The sequence below is a fragment of the Python bivittatus genome, unplaced genomic scaffold (assembly GCF_059951505.1).
Source record: "Python bivittatus isolate LINGU-HERP-01145 unplaced genomic scaffold, Pbiv_v1 ctg000850_np1212, whole genome shotgun sequence".
NCBI classification, from domain to species: Eukaryota; Metazoa; Chordata; class Lepidosauria; order Squamata; family Pythonidae; genus Python; species Python bivittatus.
The window spans coordinates 21,168,700-21,195,666 of record NW_028277112.1 but is presented as its reverse complement, the minus strand read 5'-3'; the positions used below and the strand labels follow the sequence as shown (position 1 = coordinate 21,195,666).

The window sequence follows — 26,967 nt, the reverse complement described above, 5'->3', positions numbered from 1 at the left end:
AGGGAGAGGGTAATTCCTAACTAAGCAATTCAAACTGAGCAATCAATATCTTAGGTGACCTGATCAGGTGTTTTTGAAATGATTTTAACAATGGTTTTCATCAAGGGAAGTTGAATCGTTGGAAAAATCAATCTGAGAGATGTAGATTTGGTCTGGATGTGCCTGGCTAGCAAGATGGAATGAAGGTTGTTGGGTGTAGGTTTGTCACAACATGAAATTGTGTGTTGTTTTTCTGTTTGGATTTTTCTCTCCTTCTTTTCCATTCATTCAAATACACAGAGGGCAGTTAAAACACTGCTGTTCTGCAGAGCCTTTTGGGGATGAATGTTACTGTTATGTCCAAGTTATGAATGTCTTATCCAGTGAGTTTTTTGTTACCTTTTTTAAATTAATAACTGATCTCTGGTTTGATATGTATTGGTTGTAATTCTACTGGGGTTGGTTTATTACACTAGTTGTAAGCCACTTAAGAGTCTATGATTGAAGCAGCATATGCATTTTGTAAATAAATAGAATAAAATGTGCTGGTTCATTAATGAAGTACATTTATTTTACTTAAACCTCTAGCTTTTAGAATCAGTCATCTTACAATATTATGATATCTCACTTTTTCGTGAGATGGGCGGTATCTAAATTTGAAATATAATAAATAAATAAATAAATTGTTACTTTTAGCATTCAGTTTGTGAATAAATGCTCAATATCTCAAAATGGCATTAAAACAGAAGCAAGCATGTCAAGTAATATGCTTTATGTAAGTTACATCATGAAATAGAACTGGTGTGTGTCTTCGCGATTAAATTTCCAGAATATTAAGGTGTCCATCTAACCAACTTTTCCCAACCTGGCATTTATTTCACATCTGTTAAACTTCAACTCCAGTAATTTCTTACCACTCTTATCATTACGTTAATTTTTGCAAAGGTTACGACAAGAGAATGACATGGTTGATTCAGCTCCTCAGTGGGAAGCAGTGCTGAGGCGACAAAAGGGAAAAAACCAACCTGAACCCACCCATCGGCGCTCCAGGCACAGATCACGATCGTATGTTGAACTGCTAAACCTTTCAGACATCTAAGATAAGAAAAGTTTTCACTTACTTAATATAATTTTTACTTGTTAGCTAAATGCATAGGAGAGACTCCCTCTTGTGGTCAATTTGGACATTATAAATAAGCTTTTGAGAGTCAGATGCAGTTATTCTTCTATATTGCAATAAATCCTAAGGAAGAAGAATAACAAGGAAATTATGAAATGCATGTATTTAAAATGTTCTGAAGAACAAGCTTGTACAATTTCTATTCCATGAACTGAATACAGTAAAACCTTGATTTCACAGGCCTCCATTTAGCAGACTTCAGATACAAAGGATCAAATTTCTGCCTGGACATCCTTCTGAAATAACAACGTTCATTGCATCTAAAGTAGTCTGGACAAAGAAATTACATTTTTGTTGTTCGTGGGTTTTTAAAAATTTGTTTTATTTACATAATGATATCTCGGTGTAGAAAACATCATTTGCATAAACTTATGCCATCTTTATGCAAATTACATAATTTGTATCATTATGAAAATGAAGTAGGTTGCTGCAAATGATATAGTTTGCAATTTAATGGACATTTCAGTGTATCAGATACCTCTCCAATGATTTGTCAAATCAACAGTTCAGTATTAGCAATCCTGCATTTCTGCCTGCTAAATTTTTGTTCTTTTCCTCCTCCCAAAAAAAGTTTGAGTTCCTAATGTAGCAGTTGAATTACACAGAATAACATACAGCTGCTTTAAGTTAAAAAGAAAGCTCACAACAGATTGCAGCTAGTAAAGAGGGAAAGCTATGGTTGGTTATACAGTGGTACCTCGGGATACGAACTTAATCCGTTCCGTGACTCTGGTTGCAACTCGAGTTGGTCTCAAGTCGAGGTAAAGTTTCCCATAAGGTTCAATGTAAATCCGGTTAATCCGTTCCACCCTCCGCCCGAATTTGGTCGCAACCCGAGGCAATTTTCTCTTCAGAGCCTTACTCCTGCCAAGCCTGCTCTGCATTTTCTTTGGAGCCATGCTAACACGCATACCAAAAACCTTCGCAAAACACCACAAAACACACCACAAGCCTCACCGAACGTCTCCTTGCTACCGTGACCTCGCCCACAGGAAGCCGCGACCACGTGCCAGCAGGGAAAATGGCCGCGGATCCGGTTTGTAAGTCGAGGCGAGTTTGTAACCCGAGGTAAATTTTCCTGCCAAAGCTGGTCGTAACCCGAAATGTTCGTTAGTAGAGGCGTTCATAACCCGAGGTACCGCTGTACCTGCAGAACAATAGTATAACATCTTAGCCTAAAATGGAAAGCTAGTGTTAGTTCAAATGCTTATCAGTCACTTCAGTTTGGGGGGAAAAAAATGTAAAGACTCAGGCCACTAGGAATTGTGAAGTAATTATATTCTGGTTTTTCTTAAGAAAATGTTTAAAGAAATGTTATTTCTCATGTTATGCAGAACATAAATCAGTGATTCCTTCTCTCTACAATTAAAGGATGCAGTATATTTCCTGCAATTGCTGTCTGATTTTGTTTTATAATGAAACCCAGTTCTTCCAAAGCATAAAGATAAGTTTTAGCATTTCCCCCCTTAAATAGCCAATTTGTTTCTCTCACTCATGCAAGGATGGGTGGGATGTGTCACAAACTGTCTCTCTTTTAACTGTTTATATAGCATCCCTAAACACATTTTTCTACAGATGATGATGATGATGATGATATTATTATTATTATTATTATTATTATTATTATTATTACAACAACAACAATAACAACAACAACAAGATGATTTTGGAAAACTGCAAGAGAAGGAAGACCATCTTTGAATGTACCTTGGATTGATTACAAGAAGGCATTTGACTCCCTGCCACATGACTGGATAATCAAGTGTCTAGAAATAACAGGAGTCAGTAGAAACATTAGAAGCTTTGTGCAAAGATCAATGGCACAAGGGAAGACACAGTTGCTGGTCACTGGCGATAGACTGGGAGAAGTTAACATTAAGATAGGAATCTTTCTAGGAAACTTACTATCACCACTACTGTTTGTCTTTGCAATTATTCCTCTGTCAACAATTACTGAACAAGTCAGGACACGGCTATCAAACATCAAAAATATCTGCCAGGTTATCCTACCTCCTTTACATGGACGATCTGAAGCTGTATGGAAAAATACCATCTGAAATGGAATTGCTGCTCAACACTGTCCAAATATACAGCCAAGATATTGCAGTGGAGTTTGGACTGGACAAATGTGCCACCCTTACCATCAACGGGAAAAATAGTGAAAACTGAAAGAATCAAGATGTCCTGTGGAAATAAAATCAAGAGTCTGGATGAAGAAGATCACTACAAATACCTGGGCATCCTTCAGGCTGACAGCAAGCTCGCTGAAGTCAAGAAGGAAGTAGTGAATACATCAGAAGAGTGAAGAAGATCTTAAAGTCTAAACTCAGTGGTGGAAATACTATCAAGGTGATAGTAGATGGATAACACCTGGGCAGTTCCAGTCATTAGATGTACAGCTGGAATAGTGGACTAGACTCAAGCTGAGCTAAAATCCCTGGATAGGAAGACCAGAAAAATAATGACAGTGAATAATGCCCTTCATCCATGCAGTGACATTGACAGACTCTGCTTACCAAGGAGCCTAGGTGGGTATGGAATGTTAAAAGTACCCCAGACAGTAGAAGAAAAAAGGGGATTGGAAGAATATCTGAAGGACAATAAAGAAGATGGACTGAAGCTAGTACACCATGAAGGCTTACTGAATACCAAAGAAACCAAACTGTTTCTTTGGTATTCAGTTTGGTTTCTTTGGTATTCAGTAAGCCTTCATGGTGTACTAGCTTCAGTACTTCATGAAGGCTAAGAAAGACCAAATGAAGAATAGAAAAGTGACATGGCAAGGCAAAGTATTACATGGCCAGTACAAAAAAGAACTAGCAGGCAAAGCAGATAACCCAAGACCTGGCAATGGCTAAGAGCAGGAAAGTTGAAGAAAGAGACAGAGGGGCTAATTCTGGCTCCACAAAACCAAACCTTAAGAACAAATGCATACAAAGCCAGAATTGAGAAGACAGCAACAGACAGCAAATGCGGCCTCTGCAAAGAAGCTGAAGAAACAGTGGACCACCTAGTTAGCTGCTGCAAGAAGATTGCACAGACTGACTACGTGGGACCACAAAACAGACAAAGTAATAGAAAATGAAGAAGCTAAAGTACTCTGGGATTTTAGAATTCAAACAGACAAGCACCTGCCACACAATACCCCAGACTTAACAATTGTTGATAAGAAGGACAAAAAAGTCTGGATAGTGGACATTGCAATACCTGGACACAGCAGAATAGAAAATAAAATTAAAAAGAATAGAAAAGAAAAGACCTGCAAATAGAAGTAGAACAACTTTGGCAAAAGAAAGCACAGATAGTACCAATAGTAATAGGTGCCTTGAGTACAATCCCAAAAATCTGGAGCACCACTTGAAGACCCTTGGCATTGACAAAATCACCATCAATCAGTTGCAAAAGGCAGCTTTACTTGGAAAGCTTACATCCTGCAATGATACTTTTAACACCATGAAATAACATCTGCCTATCCCAGGTCCTTGGGAAGGACTTGATAGGTAGATAAAAATGCTAAATCGAATCTAAACATCTGCCTGACTGTGCAACCAACCATAATAATAATAAAAAATAAAGATGCTATTGAATTTTGCTATTACTACTAATACAAGAGGGATGGCCTGCATAGCCATTTTATTTTTTGTGCTTTTTATTGGATCTGGGCTATATATGACCCAATTAAGCTGCTTATCTGCACAGATTATTCTACTGTCTTTCATCTGTTATTTTGCTTGCAACTTCTCCCCATGGTTGTTCATCAAGGAGGCCTAAAACAAGTCCTGAGTTTTGTGTTTTTTTCATAGCCTCTGGATGCAGTTTATGAATATGCTGAGGACTGAACTATCTATTGACTTGAGAGATTTGCCTTGGAGTGGTAATGGAGGCTGTAGCAAAATCATCAGAACAATTCACTCAAGCTTTCTTTCAGTATAGATTGCTTGTGCTTGGTGCCTAGCTTTATTATAGATTCAGAAGAGGATGCTGATCCCTCGAGATGAGTGCAGAGTTCACAGCTGCTGCTTTGCATGAATGAGTCTTAATGAAAGAAGAAAGAAGTTTAGCATTAAGGGCTGAAAAATACTATTAAACCCTCCTTTCCCTCCTTCCCACCTGTATTAACCAGTATTCCTTAGGGAAACAAGACTACAGAGGACATAAAAGGGAATGTACAAAGGATTGGGGTGAGGGACCAAGGTGGAAAAAAATGCAAAACTATGAAGAATATCTGTTTGCCCTGGTAGAAAATTTGGGCTGCCGTTTTCTTACAAGGATCCATTACCTTTATTAGGTCAGTTGAAAGTACAGAAAATAGTTTCAAGCTTTCATATTTTCAGGAACTTTTCATTAGGCAAGGTGAAAAGCAGGAAAATAAGGGGAGAAGGAAGAAAATTTTCAAGATCATATATGCACCTTAACAAAAACTATACCTCTCTTTTTCTCCTTGATTTTTAACCATTTTGCCTAATAAACAGTTCTATGAAACTATAAAACTTGCAAGTTTTTAATGCACCTTTCATTACTCATAATTAGCTTGGCTGCTTTGATGTCAAGTAATCTTTCTATGAAAGTTTACTTGCACTATTAAGATATGTGATAATTTTTTTCAGAAACGGGTTTGATTAACTAGATTAACAGTTAACTCTGATTGTACCATTAGTTCTTCCTGCTTTTTAACTGTCCCAGTTTTTAAATTCTTGAACTTACTGTTCAAGGAGCAAAGAGATCCCTTAAATAGTTGTTTCTTATTAGAAATTTATTCAAACACATCTTGTGAATTTTGGAGGAAAACAAATAGTGATTCAGCTTAGGACTTCCTACTCATAAGATGCCATTTCCACATATAAAAATTAAAAATTATTCCTCTAAGTATTGATTAGGTAAACCACTGTTCTTGGCTGTTATAATTTAAGGATTTTGTGTTTGTTCGGATTATGCTACTGTATTGATAACATGTATATATATATATTTAATTTGAATGCATATAGGAGAAGCCCGGATGTTCAAGCAAAGGAAGAATTATGGAAACACATTCAGTAAGTATTTCTACAAATGTGGGTATCTATTGTTGGTTAATATTTTTATGCATGTGGTTGTTTAACTTTTAAAACATTCTTTTCCAGAAAGGAACTTGTGGATCCATCTGGCCTATCTGAGGAGCAACTAAGAGAGATTCCATATACTAAGATAGAGTGAGTTTGTTTATTGGACACAAGTATTGGAATGTTGTAATCCCTATATAAATCTGTATGGGGACATACCTTGAGGCTGATCATACAAGATTAGATAGGACTCCAGATCTTGAGCTTAAATATTAAAAGGCACATATCTACTCTAAATCTGTTTCAAACCTCCCAGAAATAAATGAGAATCACTTAGTTTCTAAGTGTATAATATACTTCCAATAAAAGTGAAACACTCACTTAGCTTATTTTTTGTTTGAGTCACACTTGTTTGGGATATGTCCTGAAATATGGTATTGCAGAAATCACTCTTCACCTATAGCTTAGCTCAGGTTGGCTGTGAACTATGAGAATTGTAGTCCAACATATTGAATGGCATCAAGTTGAGAAAGCCTATCAAGATATTCCGGTCACCATCAGGCACAGAAGTGGGCTTTGTTTGGAGAAAAGCAGCCTTTAGGAACCTGGCCATTGCTAAGTATTTTGAGATTTGAAATCCATGTATCTGGAGGGCACCCATTTGGGAAAGGTGCCTTAGGCAGCAGACTGCATGATAAACCTAAATGTGGGGGAAGAAACTCCACATTCTTTACTCAGGCACTTGAGTTGTTCACATCAGTTTTAGTATCCTCTGCTTTCTGTATAACTGGGGCAGATAATAGAATTACTTACAATTGCATCAAATTTAGCTTTGCGTGTTACCTGTGATTTTGCTGCATACCCTGTAGAATAATGGTGAATTTCCATTCATCAAGACTTGGGGGAACACTTTCAAGCTACCTTTCTTTATAAACTTTTAAAAATGTACTCTTACTCTGATCATCCAAACTGACTTTTTGACTTCCTTGACCTTGTTTCCTCAGCATAGCATCATTAATTGCCAAAGCACAGTTGGACCTTTCAGATCAAGCTCCAGTTTCATTCCAGTAATTGGCCATCTGGGATTTCCATGTGGTGATGTGAACAAGTGCTTCTGACAGGAGTTGAATCATGTTTCGCATCACAATGTGATTCTGACACACCACTGAGTAGGAATAAAGAATAGTGGTACAGGCATGAAGGCTAGACATGAAACATTTCCTTCAGCACATTTTTCTTTCAGTGTGCATACAAGCCCATGCTATTAAGTTAGACTTTAATCTCAGGATATTAATATTGAAAATGTGTGGAACAACAAGTGATTTTTAAGGCTGAAATAAATTTTAAAAGTTTCTCAGTGGGCTCTGAATTTTAAAAAAAATCATGAGCAAAATGTTAGGGAAAAGTCTACTGGTGTGTTCTCTCTGTCAGGAAACATATTTTTGTGAGTGATTAAACCATCAGTGCTTACGCAGTTTACTTGGTTTCCTTGGGTACAAGTTTGGTCTTATGAAAAAGAAACATTTAAACGATGGCTGGTGTGGGTCTTCCGGGCTGTGTGGCCGTGTTCTTGAAGTTCTGTTTCCTAACGTTTCGCCAGCACCTGTGACCGGCATCTTCAGAGTGCAGGAGCACAGGCAGGAGCAGTTCTCTCTGTGCCCAGCGAAACATGATTCAACTCCTGTCAGAAGCACTTGTTCACATCACCACATGGAAATCCCAGATGCCCAATTACTGGAATGAAACTGGACCCGATCCGGCGTTGCGAACGGAGGCAAAATTTTGCGACCGGAGCTGTTCATGACCCGAATTGGTCGTGAACGGAAGCGTTCGTGTACCTTATTCAAAGTCCAGCCCCCCCCACCCCCGCCCCAGTGGAAGGGAGGGAATTTTCCATTTTTTGATTTTCTTTATTACTTTCCTTCTCTTATGTAGGGAAATTCTGTACTTCTGATGCAGGACTGAATGCATCTTTTCTAAATTCTAGAATGCACAGATGTCCATACCTAACCATGATGACAAAACATGTGATATCATGACACAGGCTGCATGACACAAGCTACATTGCAACTAGAATGCTAAAATGTCCCTTATGAACTTGTATGCATTGCTCTTTTTGCCTGCCAGCCTCCAAAGACTGCACCCATTTTCATAGCATTTGGAGGGGAGCTACAAGGTCAAAGGGAGATTTTAGAACTGGAGCCTTAATTCAACTTACGTTCCTAGCTGAGTTGAACCTAGCTCTAATACGTATCTGTGTTGCAACAAAAGCCAAAAAACATTTCTTCAGTCTTTACGGGAAGGAATATTCTGTAAGATGGTATTTACTTTCATTCTTATAAGTATTTCTATGAGCATTTTAAAAATCTACAGGATGTATTGGTGAATGTCTTAATTTTGGAAGGGTTTTTTTTTTTGTACAGGAATTATTATCCTTTTCCTATTTTGTTCAAATATAGTATTTTTTATATATATACAAAATTTATAAATGAATTTGGTAATAGATGTAATACTTTTAAGAAATGCTTTTTCTAGTATAATCAGCTTCTGATTTTTTTGAACAAATACTAATCTGCTCCTGGAAATGTATTGCCTCATTAGGACTCAAGGTGATCCTGTTCGCATTAGACACTCACATTCTCCCCGAAGTTATCGCCACTATCGACGATCCCAGTGCTCTGATGGAGAGAGATCTGTTCTGTCAGAAGTGAAGTATGTTAATCATTGAGGAAGGTGGATGGTTGTTTTATAAATGTTACATGCCAGTTAGATAGCATGCAGCTTATAACAGGATGCTTGGGGAACACTTGCTAGGATATTTAGCTTCCTGGGAAATTATTCAGGAAAACTTGGGTGGGAAAGGTAAGTGACTGGCATTTTGACTTGTTACTGAATTCTTCATTCTGTGATGACTAAAAGGGAATCTACACCTTTATTGACAGGGTGATGGACCTCCTTGTTTTCAGAAATAGCAAACTGCGCTAGACATTCTGCCCTATCAAATGAAAAGGCAGGACTCCTCATCAAGAATGTCTAACACAACTAGGGTAAAAAGCACAGAGTTATCTCTGAAGTTTAGTGTAGATAAAAATCAGGAACTGAATGGTTTACTCAAAGGCGAGCTCTTGTAGTTCCTTCCTTTTATTCCATAAGCACATGCATTTTGAAGCTTCCTTTTTTTTCTAGTGCCAAAGCAGAACTTGTGCCTCCGCTACCAGTTACCCGCTCCTCAGATGCTCACTGTCCCACCACTGCAGTATCTCAACAGGTTAGTAATGGCTTTTAATTATGCTTGAATAGTTACAGTGCAAAGATGTTTAAAATAGTTTTTACTGTTGCTTTAAATTCTGGAACAATAGTCATCAAAGTTTATATTAAAATCTAGTATGCTCATAATAGGGTAGTCCTGTTGCAGGATTGGAGAGACCGAAAATCAATTAATTATTCTTTTCTGTGTTCAATATTTGTTTACTTCAGCGGCGAAATGGATCTAAGGACAGCCTGTTAGAAGAAAAGGTACAAACATCTTTCAACAATGTGGATGGAAAACCCAGTGCTAAGACTATAAAAATTGTCCCAGCATCAAGGCTTAAGATAGAGACCTGAATTTTATCACACAGAGGACTGCGAAGGAATGCTGCATCTTGAAATCCAAATAAACACCTTTAGCTGGAGTTTTTTTTTTTTTAATTTAAGAGACTGTAAAATAATCTTAAGAACATTCTGGATTGCTGTGGAGAAGATGCTGTTTGGGTTTCAGTAAAAAAGAAGGCAGCTGCCATCATGAGCATAAAACTAAAATGCAAGTTATCCAGATAATAATGGACAGATAGCCCAAGTGTTGTCATTATATGATTTCAAAATGGAGGCATCAGTACAGGTTTCCAGAATCAGTGCATTTATCAAAGGTGCAATAGTAGATGTTCTTTATTATAAGGGCTGTAATTCATATGCCTATACTTGCCTAGCAAATACGTACTCCTTTATTCAACAGTGTTGAATCTTTTGTTACCTGACAGAACGTCCTTAATACAAAGAATTAATCATGAACATTATTAAGTTATTCAAACCCAGATGACCTTTCAATGAATTGATTACAGTTTAATTCTTAGTAAAATAATGTTTTAAAATACAATTCAGAATATTGCCAAAGTTATTAGTACATTTACTTGGTTCTCTAAGCACTGAATAGTAGTAACCAATGCAGAAAACATGGTTTTGTTTGAAATCTACAGCAAGCATATATGGCAGTTTTTACAGATCTCCTGGGTATGGTTGCAGTTTTCTAAACAAGCTACTACTATATTTGAGTGAAATATAAGACCAGTATCCTTTTTGTTGGTATTTCTAAAATTTCTCAGCAATAGGCCCGATAGTGATGTTACTGAAGGGTAAGGACTGAATTTTTCCTGTCTTTATTCCATTGGAGGTGGGTGGAGGGTGGGGGGTGATAGGCATGTAATGTCTGAAATTAATTTGATTTCCTGCTGAGAATCAGTAGCTTGCTGAATTTTGGCAGTACAATTTTGTAACACTCTGGGAATAGCAAAAAGAGTTGGGGAACTGTGGATTCTTCATTCCTGTAGTGTATTTGAAATGATTCTGCTATTTAATTCACAAGACCACTTCCAGCAGAAACAAACATGGTTAGTACTGGAAGGGACTGTAGGAAATAGTAGATTATACATGCTGTGCAAAATCTTTCTGAAGTCCTTGTTAGGCAAGGTGATAAAAATACAGAGACCATTTCCCTAGTTTATTTGCTTGAATGAATAGGTTAGTTGCCCTTCTCTTCCTTTTCAGAGCCAAATTAAAATTAAAAAAAAAAAGAGAGAGAAATATGATTTACAATTACTGCTACCATATGTATCCACTTGAATTTCTGAACTGCTTTGAAGATGTGCATTTATAAGTACAGCTCAACCAGAAGACATGTTGAATGTAGGAAGGAACATAGGTTTGCTTAGATCTGACTATCTAGAAATTAGTTCTAGAAAAGAAGGTTCCATCTGAAAGGGGTATTGTAAAATGCTGCTAGAGCAGCAAATTCAAGATGGCCATCCTAGAAAGGGCTCCCAAAATGGTTGCACAAACTCAACTTTTGATGTGGTATGTGTGTACTATTAAAGATTTGAGATTAAGAAAATGCATCAGTTTTGACAATGCCGATTTGAACAAAATTGCAATATGGCAGAATATATGAAATTGATTTGCCATTGCTTTTCTTCTATTAAATACTGTTGTTACCATTTTTCCTAGATGTTTTTCTGTGTACTTGATCATTTATGGAGGAGATACAGGCGTTTAATATGCATGTTTTTTTAAGTGAATGGGTACTTGTGCTATGTACATAAAAATGACTTGAGATACACAAATTGAGAAAAATAAACCACATACTTTCCAATCTCTGTTCACTACTGATCTGATCAGTAATTTTCAGTCAGTTGATCTGAATCCTATCAGAATTAAAGATATTAATTGAAGCTGAATTAAAACTTGAGATTATATTACTATAAGTAATTACAGAACTCCATATGTAATTACAATATTGAAGATCCCTGAAAGGACTTGTTATAAATTCCATGGCATAGAGGAAATCAAATTATATAGAGGTTATTCTTGGCAGCCTTATTGGAGAGAAAATGTTGCAAAAAAAAATGGGCTTGAATAACCATTTCCAATATAGTTTGCAAATATTGGATTCCTCTGAGTGTATTTATGCTTTGCTTGATTTTGATCTCCCCTTTCAACTTAAACATTAAAGCTTGTTTCATTTAAATCAACGATAGGTAGAGCACTGACATCAGTGGTATAGTGGCCAAGATGCTGAATCTAGTCTATTCTCCACAGGAACTCACCAGCCAACTTCAGGCCAGTAACTTACCTCAGCACAGGATAACTAACAGTCACTGCTTTAAGAAGAACAAATGGTCAAAAGGGCCATATGAGCCATCTTGAGCTCCTGCAGCAGGAACTGAAATCAAAAATCAAGAGTCTGTGGCTCTTATTCTGGGCAGCCATAAAGCGTTTTGTCTATGAACCTGTTGAATGTTTCAGCCCCCAAAGATACAGTATTGCAGGAATCTACTTGCGTGCCTTCACCCTATTTGTTTTCTTTGGTATTCCAGCTGTCTGAGGTTCTGTTGGGTCTTCAAATATGAAGCCTTTAATTTTTTTTACACTGCTAGACATTTCCATCATACACTTGCTAGAGGAGTGTCAAGATTGTCTTCAGCTTCACAGAAAGGCAATAGGTGTGACTGCTTTCATGTTTCTTGAGTATTTCCACTTTAGCCAGACCAGTAGAGCTAGTTGCTAACTTCTATGATTTATCAGGATTTTATTTAGTATATTTTTTCATAGTTCCTCAACTTCAGAACTATGAAAACTGAAAGCCAGCTGTTCTAACCTAATCTAAGACTGCCTTACCCATTGGCATTCATGTTTGTGCTGGAGATTTACCGCATAAATCTGGCTCCCAACAGTTGTGTGGAATAACAAGAACCCTCAGTACTCTGCAACTCAGTATAAGTCTTCCTTTTGAAATAAAAAGTAGCATTTATTTCAACAGGTGCTGCTTTTTGGATATAGAAGCTGTCAGAAGCTGTTTAATTCTATGTGGTTACGCACATGTATGTGATAAACCAATAGGAATCTCCAAAATATTTCAGCCATAAAGCAGGTAGCTCTAGGTGGTCCTTGCCCAGGTCTTTTTTTTTTTTAATTTTATTGTAATTTTTCAATATAGTAAAAATATACAAAACGAGAAGTAAAAAAAATGAGAAAGTTATGCCTTCCATCCCTCTATTAATTGCCATCTTATTCTTTTCCCTATTCTCTTTGACCCTTTTAATCCCCAAATCCAGAAATCATCAATTCAGTCTTTTCTTCTTTCAACAAAAAGTCCATATAAAGTTTCCAGTCTTTCAAAAGAAGTCTTTTATTCTTTCCGTGACCAAACTGGTCAGGTTTGCAGTTTCTGCAAGTTCAGTTCCTTTTTATAATCCAATCTTGTCTTTGCCCAGGTCTGACGTGTACCAGCTTGCCCTAAAAATTCAACTTGCCTCTGGATTTTTATCAGCCCAAGCTTGTTCAGGTTCAGCTAAATGTTCAAGCCCCTAAGTGTTCTGTAGGCAGAGAACAAAATATATTTTCTACCTTGTGTGCACTCCTCCAAGCCAATCAGAAATATTTTCTTATAATAACTCTTTTTCTTGCCAGCTACTCAACCCTTCAACACAAGGGAAAAAAACAAATCCACTCATATTTCACAAACGTGGAACCAGATTCTGAAGAGCATGCAAACTGCAGTGCTGCCATATATATTCCATATCTTGGGTGCCCCTTTGAACAAACTCTCCCCCTCTCATTCACTTAAACATAGCGTGAAGAGATGTTTCAACTACTTTTAATCCTTTTCCTTTTCATGGAAAGTAGAACTGTAGATTCGACATTGAATCCAAAGAAGTGGGGGATGGGAATCCATTTGTAAGACACCCAAGAAGATGAGTGATATAAAGCTCACCAAAAGCTAGTAGAAAAGCTCTTTTGTCCCCAGGCAGCTTGCTGGTCCATTGTCATCACACTTAGCCTTACCATTGCTCACACACACTACTTTCAAGCCATCAAGTGGCACCTGAATCAGAGATAGAGCAAAACAGGATATGAGAAGGGAGGGATTGAGGGTGTCTGCTAAAGAGAAACCTGCTAGATGATTGAGAAATATAATGGTTGCTGCAGCTTTTCCACAATTTTTTATGTAACAATGGCCTTGCTTTTCTCTATTGGCTGGGCTGTTTTCTTACTACCCAGATTACTACAAATTACATGGTCAAGAAGTCCCAATCTGAGAAGGTGCTCCATTTCTGAAGAGCCTACTGACATTTCTCCCTATGGTTGCTTGAACAGAAGATACACTTTCACTGAAACAGATCATTCTGATGGTGCTGCTGGCCACTGCTGCCTGCCTGCTTCCTTCAACATTAATAAAAGCCTGCAATGCTTGCAGCTCAACTCTATGAAGAAACCTGCCTAGATCACTAGTAGCCTTGTCCTTCCACCGTCAAACTGAACCACCTGATGGACCGTGTGAGCAAATTACAAGATACCTGCAAAGAGGGCCTCACACATGACCTTTAACCAATGTTGGCTTCCAGCATTTGCCTACCCAAGTGAAAAGTTCACAACCTCAACCTCTCCAGCTTCCACACATCAAAGGTGAATTGTAGTCACATCCAGTACCTATCTTCATATAAGGAGCGCACCACTATTTAGCTGATTATCTGGGTCTCTTTGGGGAAGTTCCACTCTTGGTTTGTCAGTAAGAACTTAATGGTACAAAATAAATGGCTTCACTTGCTGAAAAATGGGAAACCTGCAACCAGATAGAGTTTCTTTCTCCCGCATTTGTTGCTGCCTGTTTGCAGAGGTGCCAAGACAAGCGGATGTTGCCAGGTAGTTTACGTCTTGCCCTGGCTGAGCCAGCAGTTACCGTGGGACAAACAACAAAGCAGAGATCTGTGTGTAATTCTTGAGTGAATGTGTGAATCCTGTCTTCCTTTACATCCACTGCCACTGGAAACAGGCTCAGCAGAGGGCATTCAATACACTGAAGAAAGCTTAGAGGGGACTATACAGCAAAAATTGTTTCTCCCTTGAGATTTTCCCCAGCAATCTCATCCTCCTCTACAGAAAGCATTTCCAGTTGCCTGTGCCACAGCACCACCAGTCTCTGTGGTACCTGGCACAGAAGAAACCATCACATGGCTGTCAGAGGAGTCATTTCTATACCAGAATGGACAGAGAGCAGCAGGGCAGCAGGAAAAGCCCAGGCAGAATCAAGGAAGGTAAAGTGTACGGACTGGAGAAAGACACAGGACCACACAAGAAAGAAAAAAAATTTAAGAAGAGTATGTTTCTGCTCCCAATTGACCCGGCATAAATAAATTCCTTTTTTTCCTTTGCTATACAGGCATAGTTTACTTTGTCTCCCTGTGCTGCTCATACACAACTTTCCAGATCCTTTTTTCCTCTACACCAGTGATTCTCAACCTTTTTGAAGCTGCCGCCCCCCTAAGGAGCGGAAAATTTTTCAACGCCACCCTTTGTGAAAATCCTGTAATTTAGGGTATTGGGGGGGGGGGAGTTACTGAATTATAAAAGGCAAAAATTTTAAGCAATTTAATTCGAACAAATCCGAACTTCAAATACATGGAACTGTATTGACGACACTTTGTATTAACTGACATCGTTGGCGGCTGCAAAATATGAGGGAAAGGTAACTATTTCTCAAAATTAATAATTCACGGACCACGATAAAGAACTAATAAGCGCACTTACCTAGCCGACTGGCCAAATAAACAATGAAAGTAAATCGAAACTGAGGGGAAAAAACAGAAATGAAGTGAACGAAAAGCAACTCAAGAAACACGGGTCAAATCAAACATTCATATTGAAAGTACCCTCAACGCACGCACTGCGATTAATCGCGTGGGAAGACAGCTGACGCATGCGCTGTGCTGGTTGGGATCAGAGAAGAATCGTAGTGTCGAGTTCTTCAAGGTCAGCCTACCTAGAATACAAATTCGTCTCACCATTCTTAGAAGTGCGTGAGGGCAGCCGTCGCGTAAGTTCGTTTTATTGCTGGTACAAATGGTGTAAACCGGATAATTGATTTAATAAATTTTTGGGTGAGTTTTAAAATTAAGTTTGAATGCCAAAACATGCTCATCGCCCCTCTACCGCCCAAAACATGCCCACCGCCCAAAACAAGTTCACCGCCCCCCAGGGGGGCGGTACCGTCCCCGCTGAGAACCAATGCTCTACACCCTTTTGTTTATTGCAGACTACAACACACTAGAAAGCACTTTTCTTAGTTGAATTGAACCATATATATCTGGGTCCATATTTCTACTTCAGCTTTTACCCTTTCAAATAAAACTCAATTGGCACAAAAAACCCTCTGAGAATAATTCTGTATTTCTGCTCACTATTTTGAGTTGTCTTCAATAAAATAGCAAGAGGAATTTTATCAACATTTAGGGATATGCAGAAAATGGGAAATAAGTTTTGTTACAAGCTTACAAACCACTGTGTTCCAGATGTTTTGTCAACCATTTTGGATGAGACAATTTGTCCAAAACAAAATCTGGAATGTTTTACTTGTTTGGGATTTTGTCTGAAACAAAATTTGGAGTGATTTTAGAAGGCAAGTTGAACAAGGCTGCTGTGTATCATTCCCTCTCAATTCTCCTCCACACGGCATGCATGCCAGCTTGTCCGTCCGTCCGTCCATCCATCCCCTTTTCATTCCCTCTTTAGCGTTCTGCCAACACACTGGCCAATGTTTATTCTTTATTGCAATAGTCTCAGCAGTGAGGAGCAGGCTCCCAGAGCAACGTATCCATCACACATGCCCCTTCCCAACCACTCCCTTCTGTTCTGAGCTGCAACCCATGTCATCATCAAGGAAACCTCAGTCTTGGCTTATTCCCTGCTTGCTTTCCCTTTGAGACACTTCTGCCCAGACCACATTCCATTGGAGAGCATTTAATTCTGTATACAGACTAAGATATGTGACATGTATGCGTTTTCATTTGGGCAGATTACCAAAAACTAGCTATTCCGTGTATAGTATGGCTCATACACAGAATCATTTGTACATAATTATTTCTCTACATACAACAGATGTGCAGAAGTTCTGAAAATACATAGCCCCAGGTGATTAATATGAAGATTGACACTGTAGGCCATCTGCATGCTTGATGTAATTAGGGGTGTATGAGATCAGCTTGCAAACAGTCACCCAGATGCTTCTCAGTTAAATGTTTTCTATTTTCTGATTCTATACATTTCATTGCCAAGACAAGCGACTCACACAAATACGCCGATCCACAGTAAAATTACATCTTTGCAGCAGCATTTTTTAACAAAGGAAACTTTTGTGAATCAACTAGAATCCAGAAATCATCATGACTTGAATTAGCATTCACAACTAAGTCATTTTAAGGGCTACAATCTCCAGCTCTATTTCTTCTATTAGAATGCAGAGTTCTCCAACAGATACTGCAGTTTTTGTGCTATCAATTGGATTGAATGGGTCTAAAAAGAATAGCACAACAGGCTCAATGTAAATTAACTGTTAAATCGAACATGGAGTTTTCACCAGTATTTCAAGGTAACTCACAAATGATACTTCAAAATGACTAATACCAATAAATTGCTTTGTTAAAGGGAAAAATTATTTACTCTGCAACTCTGAATTCCCCAACTTGAGTTTACATTTGAAGGAACTGATTGCAATTGTATCAAACATGCTTCTCTTTTCCCTGAAGCTGTGTTAAAATTATTTAATTTTGTATGTATTGTATTACTGGATTAACTTTATTACAGTTCCTGACCAACATCCAACACGTTAAGGACAGATAAAACAAAGTAGTTCACTTCACAATCATTAATGCAATCAAAGAGTATCTGGTTTTACAAACAATACAGCAAAATTTGGCCACATTCATAGAAGTCTTTTGCATCAAATCAGAGAGGAAAGCTAAGCCCAATAGCCAAAGCTTGTCCTCAAACTGCTCAACATTGAAACTATATAAACTCCTTGATTTCATCAATCAGATTTAAAAAATACAGCCAATACCTTTCCTTTATTATCCAAGTAAGTATTATCCAAGCACCTGAAGTTTGTGAAATGAGATTGGTGTTCTCAACATCAGTGCTAATATCCTCCAATAGTGCAATAAAAAGCTTGTGCTGCAAGGAAACAGCCTGAGTAGAATTTATATTTTTGCAGCAAGACCTAGAACAAGTTTAAATTGCATAACCTGAGTGCAGAATACATTCTGATGAATGATACCAAATGAAGTTGGAAAACGTTTACTCTTCCTTGCAATAGAGGGCAATAAACTCTTTAGTGTTGTCCGCCACAGTACTGATAGATGTCAATTTGTGAAAAGGCAAATTTGTTTCCAGAGCACAGCTTTTGAAAGTCTGAAATATATCCTCACCTCTTGTTCTTTCTTTCAAATATATGGATTTGAATAGCTCTTCTTTCACAGAAAGATCACTGAATACCATTTTCACAGTGACTGCCAACTGGGAAATCTGTTATATCTTTGGATTCCTCAAACTGAAGTGAAACCTAAAGACATTTCTGTAAAGCATTTTACAACTGATGTTTGAGATTGTCTCAATTCATCCAGAAATGATGTGATGTTCAAATTGCTGCAATTATTTTCTTTTTATTTGAAAAATAGCAGCCAAAAATGCCTCTTTCAACAGGTTGCCATCCTCAAAAGATTTTTTCCCCTTGGGAAATAGATTTGCAGGTTTAAAAGATGCCACAGTCCTGGCCAAAAGTTTTGAGAATGACACAAAGATTAATTCTCACAAAGTCTGCTGCTCCAGTGTTAGAAGATCTTCGTGCAGATGTTAGGATGGTATACTGAAGTATAAGTACAAGTATTGCATAAGTGTCAAAGGCTTTTATTGACAATTACATTAAGTTTATGCAAAGAGTCAATATTTGCAGTGTTGACCCTTCTTTTTCAAGACCTCTGCAATTCGCCCTGGCATGCTGTCAATCAACTTCTGGGCCACATCCTGACTGATGGCAGCCCATTCCTGCATAATCAATGCTTGGAGTTTGTCAGAATTCGTGGGCTTTTGTTTGTTCACCCGCCTCTTGAGGATTGACAAGTTCTCAATGGGATTAAGGTCTGGGGAGTTTCCTGGCCATGGACCCAAAATCTCAATGTTTTGGTCCCCAAGCCACTTAGTTATCACTTTTGCCTTATGGCAAGGTGCTCCATCATGCCGGAAAAGGCATTGTTCGTCACCAAACTGTTCTTGGATGGTTGGGAGAAGGTGCTCTTGGAGGATGTTTCTGTACCATTCTTTATTCACGGCTGTGTTCCTAGGCAAAATTGTGAGTGAGTCCACTCCCTTGGCTGAGAAGCAACCCCACATGTGAATGGTCTCAGGATGCTTTATTGTTGGCATGACACAGGACTGATGGTAGCACTCAACTTTTCTTCTATGGACAAGGTTTGTTCCGGATGCCCCAAACAATCGGAAAGGGGATTCATCAGAGAAAATTCCTTTACTCCAGTCCTCAGCAGTCCAATCCTCGTACCTTTTGCAGAATGTCAGTCTGTCCCTGATGTTTTTCCTGGAGAGAAGTGGCTCCTTTGCTGCCCTCCTTGACAACAGGCCATCCTCCAAAAGTCTTTGCCTCACTGTGCGTGCAGATGCACTCACACCTGTCTACTGCCATTCCTGAGCACCCTGTGCACTGATGGTGCCCTGATCCCGCAGCTGAATCATCTTTAGGAGACGGTCCTGGTACTTGCTGGACTCTTTGGGGCGCCCTGAAGCCTTCTTCACAACAATTGAACCTCTCTCCTTGAAGTTCTTGATGATCCGATAAATGGTTGATGTAGGTGCAATCTTAGTAGCAGTGATATCTTTGCCTGTGAATCCTTTGTTGTGCAAAGCAATGATGACTGCATGCATTTCCTTGTAGGTAACTATGGTGAACAGAGGAAGAACAATGATTTCAAGCACCACCCTCCTTTTAAAGCTTCCAGTCTGTTATTCTAACTCAATCAGCATGACAGAGTGGTCTCCAGCCTTGTCCTGGTCAACACTGATACCTGTGTTAACGAGGGAATCACTGACATCATGTCAGCTGCTCCTGTTGTGGCAGGGCTGAAATACAGTGGAAATGTTTTTTGGGGATTAAGTTCATTTTCATGGCAAAGAGGGACTTTGCAATTAATTGCAATTGATCTGATCACTCTTCATAACATCCTGGAGTATGTATATTCTTGGATTTTGCTGCAGGGCTAGAGCACAGTTGCTATGAAACTGCCTCAGAACAATCATTCTTTTACCAGTCTTTATGCAAAAAGCCCATCTTCTGTCTTTTACTTTCTGATTCACTCATTCTACAACTGCAAGGAACAGAAAAAATATGCATTTACTCAGAATTGTCCAAAATAATACTTATCAAAAAGAAGAAATATAAGCTATTTGAATATTATTGTACTGATATCAATTTTGAGCTTGCTTCCTATTAACGATAATGGAGCATGGTGGTATTTAAACAAATATCCCCAAAAAGAGGAAAGTCAACCACCAAAGCATGGCAAGAATTGCTAGTCTTCGTTCTGTCGTTGTCCCACCCAAGGCTGTCATATTTCCCTGTGATAAGACTCACCAGGTCCTGAGCCTGTGTGATAGAATGGAATTATGAAGTCCAGACTCAGGGAGAAAAACATTTTCTTAGCTTGCCGGAGCATGGGAGATAGAAGAGGATGAGACTGGTACCTCCCTGAGGAATTCACAATGTTGTGGCTGTCTGACTTGGGAACTGGGGTTTTAGTTTGGGAAGATTCTTGCTAGAGGTTGTAGCTGATAAACATAGCTGAACTGAATTTGCATTGTCTCTTGGAGTTCCTTGGGCTAGGCCTGAGATCAATCTTCCCAGACTCTGATTGATCCCAAGTCAGCCAGCCACAACATTGTGAATTCCTCAGGGAGGTGCTGGTCTCATCCTCTTGTATCTCCCACGCTCCTCCGGCGAGCTAAGAAAATATTTTTCTCCCTGAGCCTGGCCTTCATAATTCCATTCCATCACAGCCTGTCTACCTAAGCTGGTTAGTCAGCAGAAACAGCAGAATGCAACAATAAACCCTTTTTGGCTTCCAAGGATGCTGGTGTTATGTCTGCAGGAATAGCTAAAGCCAAAGCTCATCTGCTTCTCCACAAGCTAAAGTATGCCAAGCAGGAATGGGGAATCAGTGGCTCTTGAAATGTTGCTGAACTACAAATTCCAGCAGAGCAAGATACTGTGATGAGACACACTGGAAGCCGTAGCTCAACATCTGAAGATTCAGATTCCACATTTCACAGTCTTGCTGCATAATTTAACCAGCTTTTGTTTTCAGATACTTTTTTTTTATTCCTAAATGGCACATGTAGTAGCAAGTTCTACTAAATCTACTGGGATCTATTCTAAATACTCTCATAGAAGGCTTTGCTGCATATGCCTTCCCAGCCTAACACATGAATGGAGGATTACTGATGGAAGGATGAAATTTGAGGTATGGTGTTTCCTGAAATATGGGGAGGTAGGGAGAGTCTGCATGTTTAGAAAAGGTATATAACCATGTAATAGGAAGAGAGGCATACTAAATTTTATTTGCAGTGAAAGACCAAAGTGAAAGGGACAGAGGCAAGGAAATGCTTAGACAGAAATCATTAAAAACCAAGAAGAAACAGTGAGAGAATTTGTATAAGGATAAACTAAGGTGACTGGAAAGCCTGAAGTTTCCAAAGCCCCATACACTGGACAGCTGCCTCCCACTTTTTCTGTGTTTCAGTGTGCTGGTGAAAACATTACAGTGCAACCTTTCCTGTACTCTGTACACAATCATGGTTAACACTGTTATTCTTCTTTCAAATATTGGAATTTCTGCTGTCAAAATGAAGCTGCAGGAAATATAGGAAAGTAGTAATTTGATGATCATGTGGGAAGTCCAAGGAAAAAATTAGAGCAAAGCCAAGCCATTCCACCCAATGCCTGTCAATGGGTGAATTCTGCTACGTTTTAAGGTTTATACTACAGACCAGAAACAATTACAATTATTTTTTTACTATACTGCTTTTCCTCCCAAGGAAACCCAGAGTAATGTATACAAGAATTTTTTAAAAAATCAATAAATCAACCATAAAACAAAATAAAAACCCTGTAGCATGTTAGCTGTAGAACAGTTAAAACAAAAACAAGCACATCTTAACTGGTCATTTGAAACTAGGCAGGCTGAGATACTTTACTCACAAATGTTCCATAATGAAATGCTGCCTCTGCTAGTCAGACCCAGAAGTGGAACCATGAGCACCTCCTCTCTGGTTGATCTTAACACAGCTAGGCTAATATGGATTTGCATTCCCATAACAAGGGGATGAAGGCAGCTTATAAACAGTACATTTTCTTCAAACAAGACAGAAGAGTTCTTACTACAGTGAACAGGATCAAAATTATGTTCCTAGCATGAAACAACCATTTCTACTGATTTTAAAAGTAGATGCAGTGACTGCAGCTTAGCTTCTTAACATGATGAACAGTTTTGAAGGGGAAAAAGTGATTTGGAGCAAGCAGGAACAATCACAATTGCCAGCAATTCCTTAAACATTCCAACTCATCTCTTCCTGGGCCGCCAAGCAGTTTCAGGAGAAAAACATGGCCTTCAGAGGTGTGACATGCACACTTATGCATACTCTAAATCAATTTTTCCCCTTCAGATCTAGATTACTACAGAGTCCTGTCTTCTCATGATGCTATGCCATTCCAGGAAGTGGTCTGAGGGGAAGGTAAGGTAGGGATAGGAGTGGGAAGCTTCCCAAAGCCAACCACTCCTATTTCAATTGGTAATCCACCCCAAAACTTGAAAAATGCAGCAAAATTGTGCCACTGAAATATGGAAGTTCTGTAGCCAAATTTTAACATCATGGTTGCAGGGTGTGCTGGGGGACAGAGAGCCAGCAATGTAGGAGACGTACTACATTAAAGTAAAACAGCTCTTGGGCAGAATATCTGAAAGCAGGTCAGCAAAACTGTATCCTGTCAGAGTCCCATATACTTTTTAATATCACCACCCAAAAATACCCCCAACACCACCCCAAATAGCATGGAGAGGTAGAAGTTTAGATGAGCGAAAGAGTTCAAGGAACCCACTGATTGTCTTAATTGCATAATGTTAACAAAGAACAATACATGTTGTAACAGTATAAAAGCACAAGCTGCCAATGCCAAAAGAATTTGGGTATTTTTTGAAGAACAGTAATTATATTGCTTGCATGCCAAAATGTATATTATATAAAAACTAGAGGAACAAAATAGATATATTACAGATACAGATATTCTGACTTGAGGCAAAGAATAAATACCATATCTATAGAATCAACCATAACTTCAAATTTTAAAAATTGAGTTATGCCTGCAGACACTGAAGAAACATAATTTTCTTTAGAGGACTATGTTCTAGCTGAAATGCAGAGAAAAATGAATAATCCACTCAAAAAAACATGACAACTAGAGTTGATGTATGCCTTTTCTGACACCACATTCACCAAAAGATGGTGTGAATGGGCAACACAAAGGCAAAATTTTACACCCTGAAATTCTAAATCAATTATTTTTAATCTGTTAACTATCTGATAAGAAACGATGTTTTTGTAGGGTCCATACCTGCATCCTAAGCATTATTTGTCATTCAAAATGGCAGCTATTTCTGCTTACATCTGAAAAACACAAAAGAAATGGATATTTACAGGGTCATTGATTACTTGCATTGATACAAATCATTCTCTAGTACAGTAGTAAAATCACAGTTACAATCTGAGCTAAAGGGAGAGAAAAGAAAGGAAACTGACAAATATAGCTGCCTACCTGGTTGTTCCAAATGTTAATGTGGAATAGAGAATAATATGGAGTTATGCTCTAGGAACCATCCCAAGCAAGCAGCCTACTTCATAAGTAATTTCTTGAGGGAAACAATTTATTTACTATTACAGTTTTCTTCTGCGAACAACAGGCGGTCTACATTTATTTATCATATTTATATAGCTAGCCATCTCACACAAAGTGACTCTGAAGGGCTTCCCTCATTTGATTCTCTCAACTCTACGAGGTATGGTAGATTATGTTAGGAAATAGTGGACTGCCCCAAAGTCACACACTTAACACGGACAAGTAGGCTCTTGAGTTTTCCAAATCCTTAATCACTATATCACACTACATTTCAGCAAAAGTAGACATTTTCCCTATTATTTTCTGGTTCCAAAGACCTGAAATGAACATGATAATGCTGTGCAGTGATCTAGATTCAAAGTGGAAAAGGCGATTCAGAGCATGCAAGGGCCTGCACATGACACTTGTGGGCACCTCCTTAAATCACACACATCCTTTCCTGTGTGTGTGATTGAGTGGGAACTTAAGAAAAGGCACAGCTTTACAGTGCAATGTGAGTCACTGTACATGCGCCAAATAACCTTTTCCCCTTTGAATCCAAATCACTGCACAACGCTAATGGATAGGGTTGAGATTTTCAGTCTGCTTTTTAATATTACTTTTAATTTGTTTTTTTCTTAAACAAAAGTTAGATGTATTAAGCTTCCCTAAAGTTTAGCAACCTATTTTACAGCTTAAATTGTCTCTAAAAGAGGGGGGGGGAAACATAATTCTGATGTTAATTTTGGTACTGTAATCCTGGGAACAGCATGCCGCTTATGAGACACGAATTACCAAATTCTCTTCTTTTACTTCAATGAACCATCTATACCAATATATCAGGGAATACAGTGGTACCTCTGGTTACAAACGCCTCTGTTAATGAACTTTTCGGGTTACAACCAGCTCTGGCCGCAGAAATTTACCTCGGTTTGCAAACTCCACCTCGGGGTACGAACAGGATATGCGGCCATTTTCCCTCCCGTGACACGGTCTGCGGCCATTTTCCCGCCCGACATGTGGTCCGCGGCCATTTTTCTGCCCCTGACATGTGGTCATAGGGAGGGGGACTCTCCCTCCAAGCAATAGCTACCTCCCTGTCCTCCACGCCAGAACGGATTAACGGTAATTACATTGAACCTTATGGGGAAATTTGCTTCGGGGTGCGACCAGAGTCACGGAATGAATTAAGTTCGTAAACCGAGGTTCCACTGTACTGCACTTAACTTTGAGGGAAATCCTTTTAGATAAGGAGTTGGTAATATGGCACCTACAACACTCCTTGATGGCACTCAAGAAACCTCACATTTCTGAGGATTTTTTAAAATATAAATATAGGATTTATTTTTAAAGCAACTTACACAATGGTGTATTTAAATTTATCCTTGGTTTTAAAATAAATACATATTGTTCCACATGCAGCAAACCCCAGAGGAGTAATTCCTAGCGTTGCAAAAGGCTGCAAGAGTGGAACTTGCTTTATGCCTTCTCTGACACCGCATTCATTAGCAACCAAAATGAACGGGCAACACTAAAGGCAGGAACAGAAATTAATTGCACAAATATGTGTGCTTGCATCCTCACACATCATGCAGTAAGAAAGACAATGCTTTGAGCATGGAGTTTAACAAGAGTGTCAGACTCACACTGCCAGGGAAATATGGAACTGCAGCTCAGTGTTTCTCAAGCTCAGCAACTTTTAAAATGTATGGACTTCGACTCCCAGAACTCCCCAGCCAGCATGCTGGCTGAGGAACTCTGGGAGTTGAAGTCCGTACATCTCAAAGTTGCTAAGCTTGAGAAACACTGCTGTAGGTCAGCACATCGGGAAGGCACCAAAGTGGTTAAAATTAACTTGGAATAATCCCTGCCCAAGCAAAAATCACATAGACCCCCGGGAAAAAACAGTCGTCTTCGAACCAACCTTCTACGTCTCTCCAACGTCTAAGGCAGGCGGACGCGGGGTCTCCCGCTGTGAGGTCAGACTCACCACGTGTTTCCGCCAGTCACGCGCCTCGCCAGGGCAACGTCAGGAGGGTCGTGGAAGCCGCCGCCGCCGCCGCTGCTCTCCCGCTTCCGTCCGGGGACCCTCCGAGGCAGCGCCACGCGTCCAATGTGCTTCTTTGCCTGGAGAAGAAATGGCTCAGCAGAGTTGCATTTTTTTTATTTACCTGAGCATATGCCCATACAATTTTTTCTGGTTTTGCACCGACTTAGTTCTAGCGGCGCGTTGCGTCGAGCGGTTCAAGCAGGGCTGAATGCGGGAATGGGGCTACCTCGAGTTGCAGTCCGAACTCCGTTCCATAAACTGCAGCAAAGAATTAGTGGCCTACGCTGACGCGGTAGAATTTTACTCACGAGGCTCAAGTTACTCGTGAGCAAGATTTCTACAACACCGCAAGCCAGGTTCCCCCAATCCCGAGGCTGCCGCACTTGTTCCACCGCAACTCCGGAGCTGCGGTGGAACACAACCAGGCCTTCCCGCCCAGGCTGAGAGCGGCTCCACTTCTGTCTTCCCCAGCCCTAAAAACGTGGCCTTGTCTACACGGTCTTCCCTCCATCCTCTCAGGCTGCAGGCTGTCCACCTCGCCTCCGCCCGCAGATCTCCCCTGGCCCGCCTTGCTTACCTCCATTACCGCCGAAACGCTACCTCCCTCGCGCGCCGAAAAGAGAAGGGCCGCCCCCGCTGCCTTCGGCTCCCTTTATGCTTTGCTCCAGGACAAACCATTGCCAGAATGGCGGGGGTGGAAGGGCGAGGCAACTGCTCTCGGGGAGGAAGAGAGCAAGCCGCCTCCGCGGCCCGTCGCTGGAAATCTGCGCGTGCAGAACGCGCGACCTTCGCTCACTTTCCCCTGCAATAAGCAAAAGAAGGGCGAGAATTGTATAAGTTACGGATATCTCTCTCCGCCCCCTACCCGTGGTTGATAAACCACGGGACAGAAGATAGAGCTGTATATATTTTCTGTAATAGCTACATTGCCTATATAGATTTTTTTTTTGTAATTGCAGGCCCGGGGAATTCTGAGAGTTGCAGTTCACACATCTTAAAGTTGCCAAGTTTGAAAAACATTGGCTTAAGTCATATTTTCAAAATAACGTAAAACATAAGGAGTACAAAATCCTGTTTCCATCCTTTTTTTCCCCATGTGATCATTTCTCCCTTGGTTTCAATGGGCAGTTGGCAAGGAAAACGGCTTAAAAGTAACCTTGTCTAAAGGCTATCAGAAAAAAATTGTACAGCTCTATGGGCA

The 26,967-nt window shown here is 39.5% G+C and overlaps 1 protein-coding gene, 1 long non-coding RNA gene and 2 other non-coding genes across 7 annotated transcripts in view; 1 reads left to right on the top strand and 3 right to left on the bottom strand.

Annotated features, from left to right (window-relative positions):
• The window catches only part of EPB41L4A (erythrocyte membrane protein band 4.1 like 4A), a 121,061-nt gene extending 109,455 nt beyond the window's left edge, over window positions 1-11,606 (top strand). For 3 of the 4 annotated variants that reach the window (XM_088130349.1, XM_088130351.1, XM_088130348.1), the window contains 6 exons: window positions 925-1,044; window positions 6,145-6,192; window positions 6,280-6,348; window positions 8,800-8,910; window positions 9,385-9,466; window positions 9,676-11,606. In XM_088130349.1, coding sequence (XP_087986475.1) covers window positions 925-1,044; window positions 6,145-6,192; window positions 6,280-6,348; window positions 8,800-8,910; window positions 9,385-9,466; window positions 9,676-9,804 — 559 coding nt within the window. In that variant the 3' untranslated portion in view covers window positions 9,805-11,606. Of the gene's footprint in view, window positions 1-924; window positions 1,045-1,339; window positions 6,193-6,279; window positions 6,349-8,799; window positions 8,911-9,384; window positions 9,467-9,675 lie in introns of those variants that run through there. The other variant, XR_015793880.1, reaches the window with a different exon arrangement.
• Window positions 11,607-17,039: 5,433 nt separating this feature from the next.
• Window positions 17,040-26,562, bottom strand: LOC103056108 (uncharacterized). Its single transcript, XR_456685.3, has 4 exons — window positions 26,344-26,562; window positions 25,641-25,843; window positions 23,456-23,508; window positions 17,040-20,156 (listed from the first exon to the last, which is right to left on the bottom strand). It is a non-coding gene; the product is annotated as an uncharacterized LOC103056108 (long non-coding RNA).
• Window positions 23,242-23,370, bottom strand: LOC112542438 (small nucleolar RNA SNORA13). Its single transcript, XR_003086198.1, has one exon. It is a non-coding gene; the product is annotated as a small nucleolar RNA SNORA13 (small nucleolar RNA).
• Window positions 25,122-25,256, bottom strand: LOC112542437 (small nucleolar RNA SNORA13). The gene has a single exon (XR_003086197.1). It is a non-coding gene; the product is annotated as a small nucleolar RNA SNORA13 (small nucleolar RNA).
• Window positions 26,563-26,967: the final 405 nt, after the last annotated feature.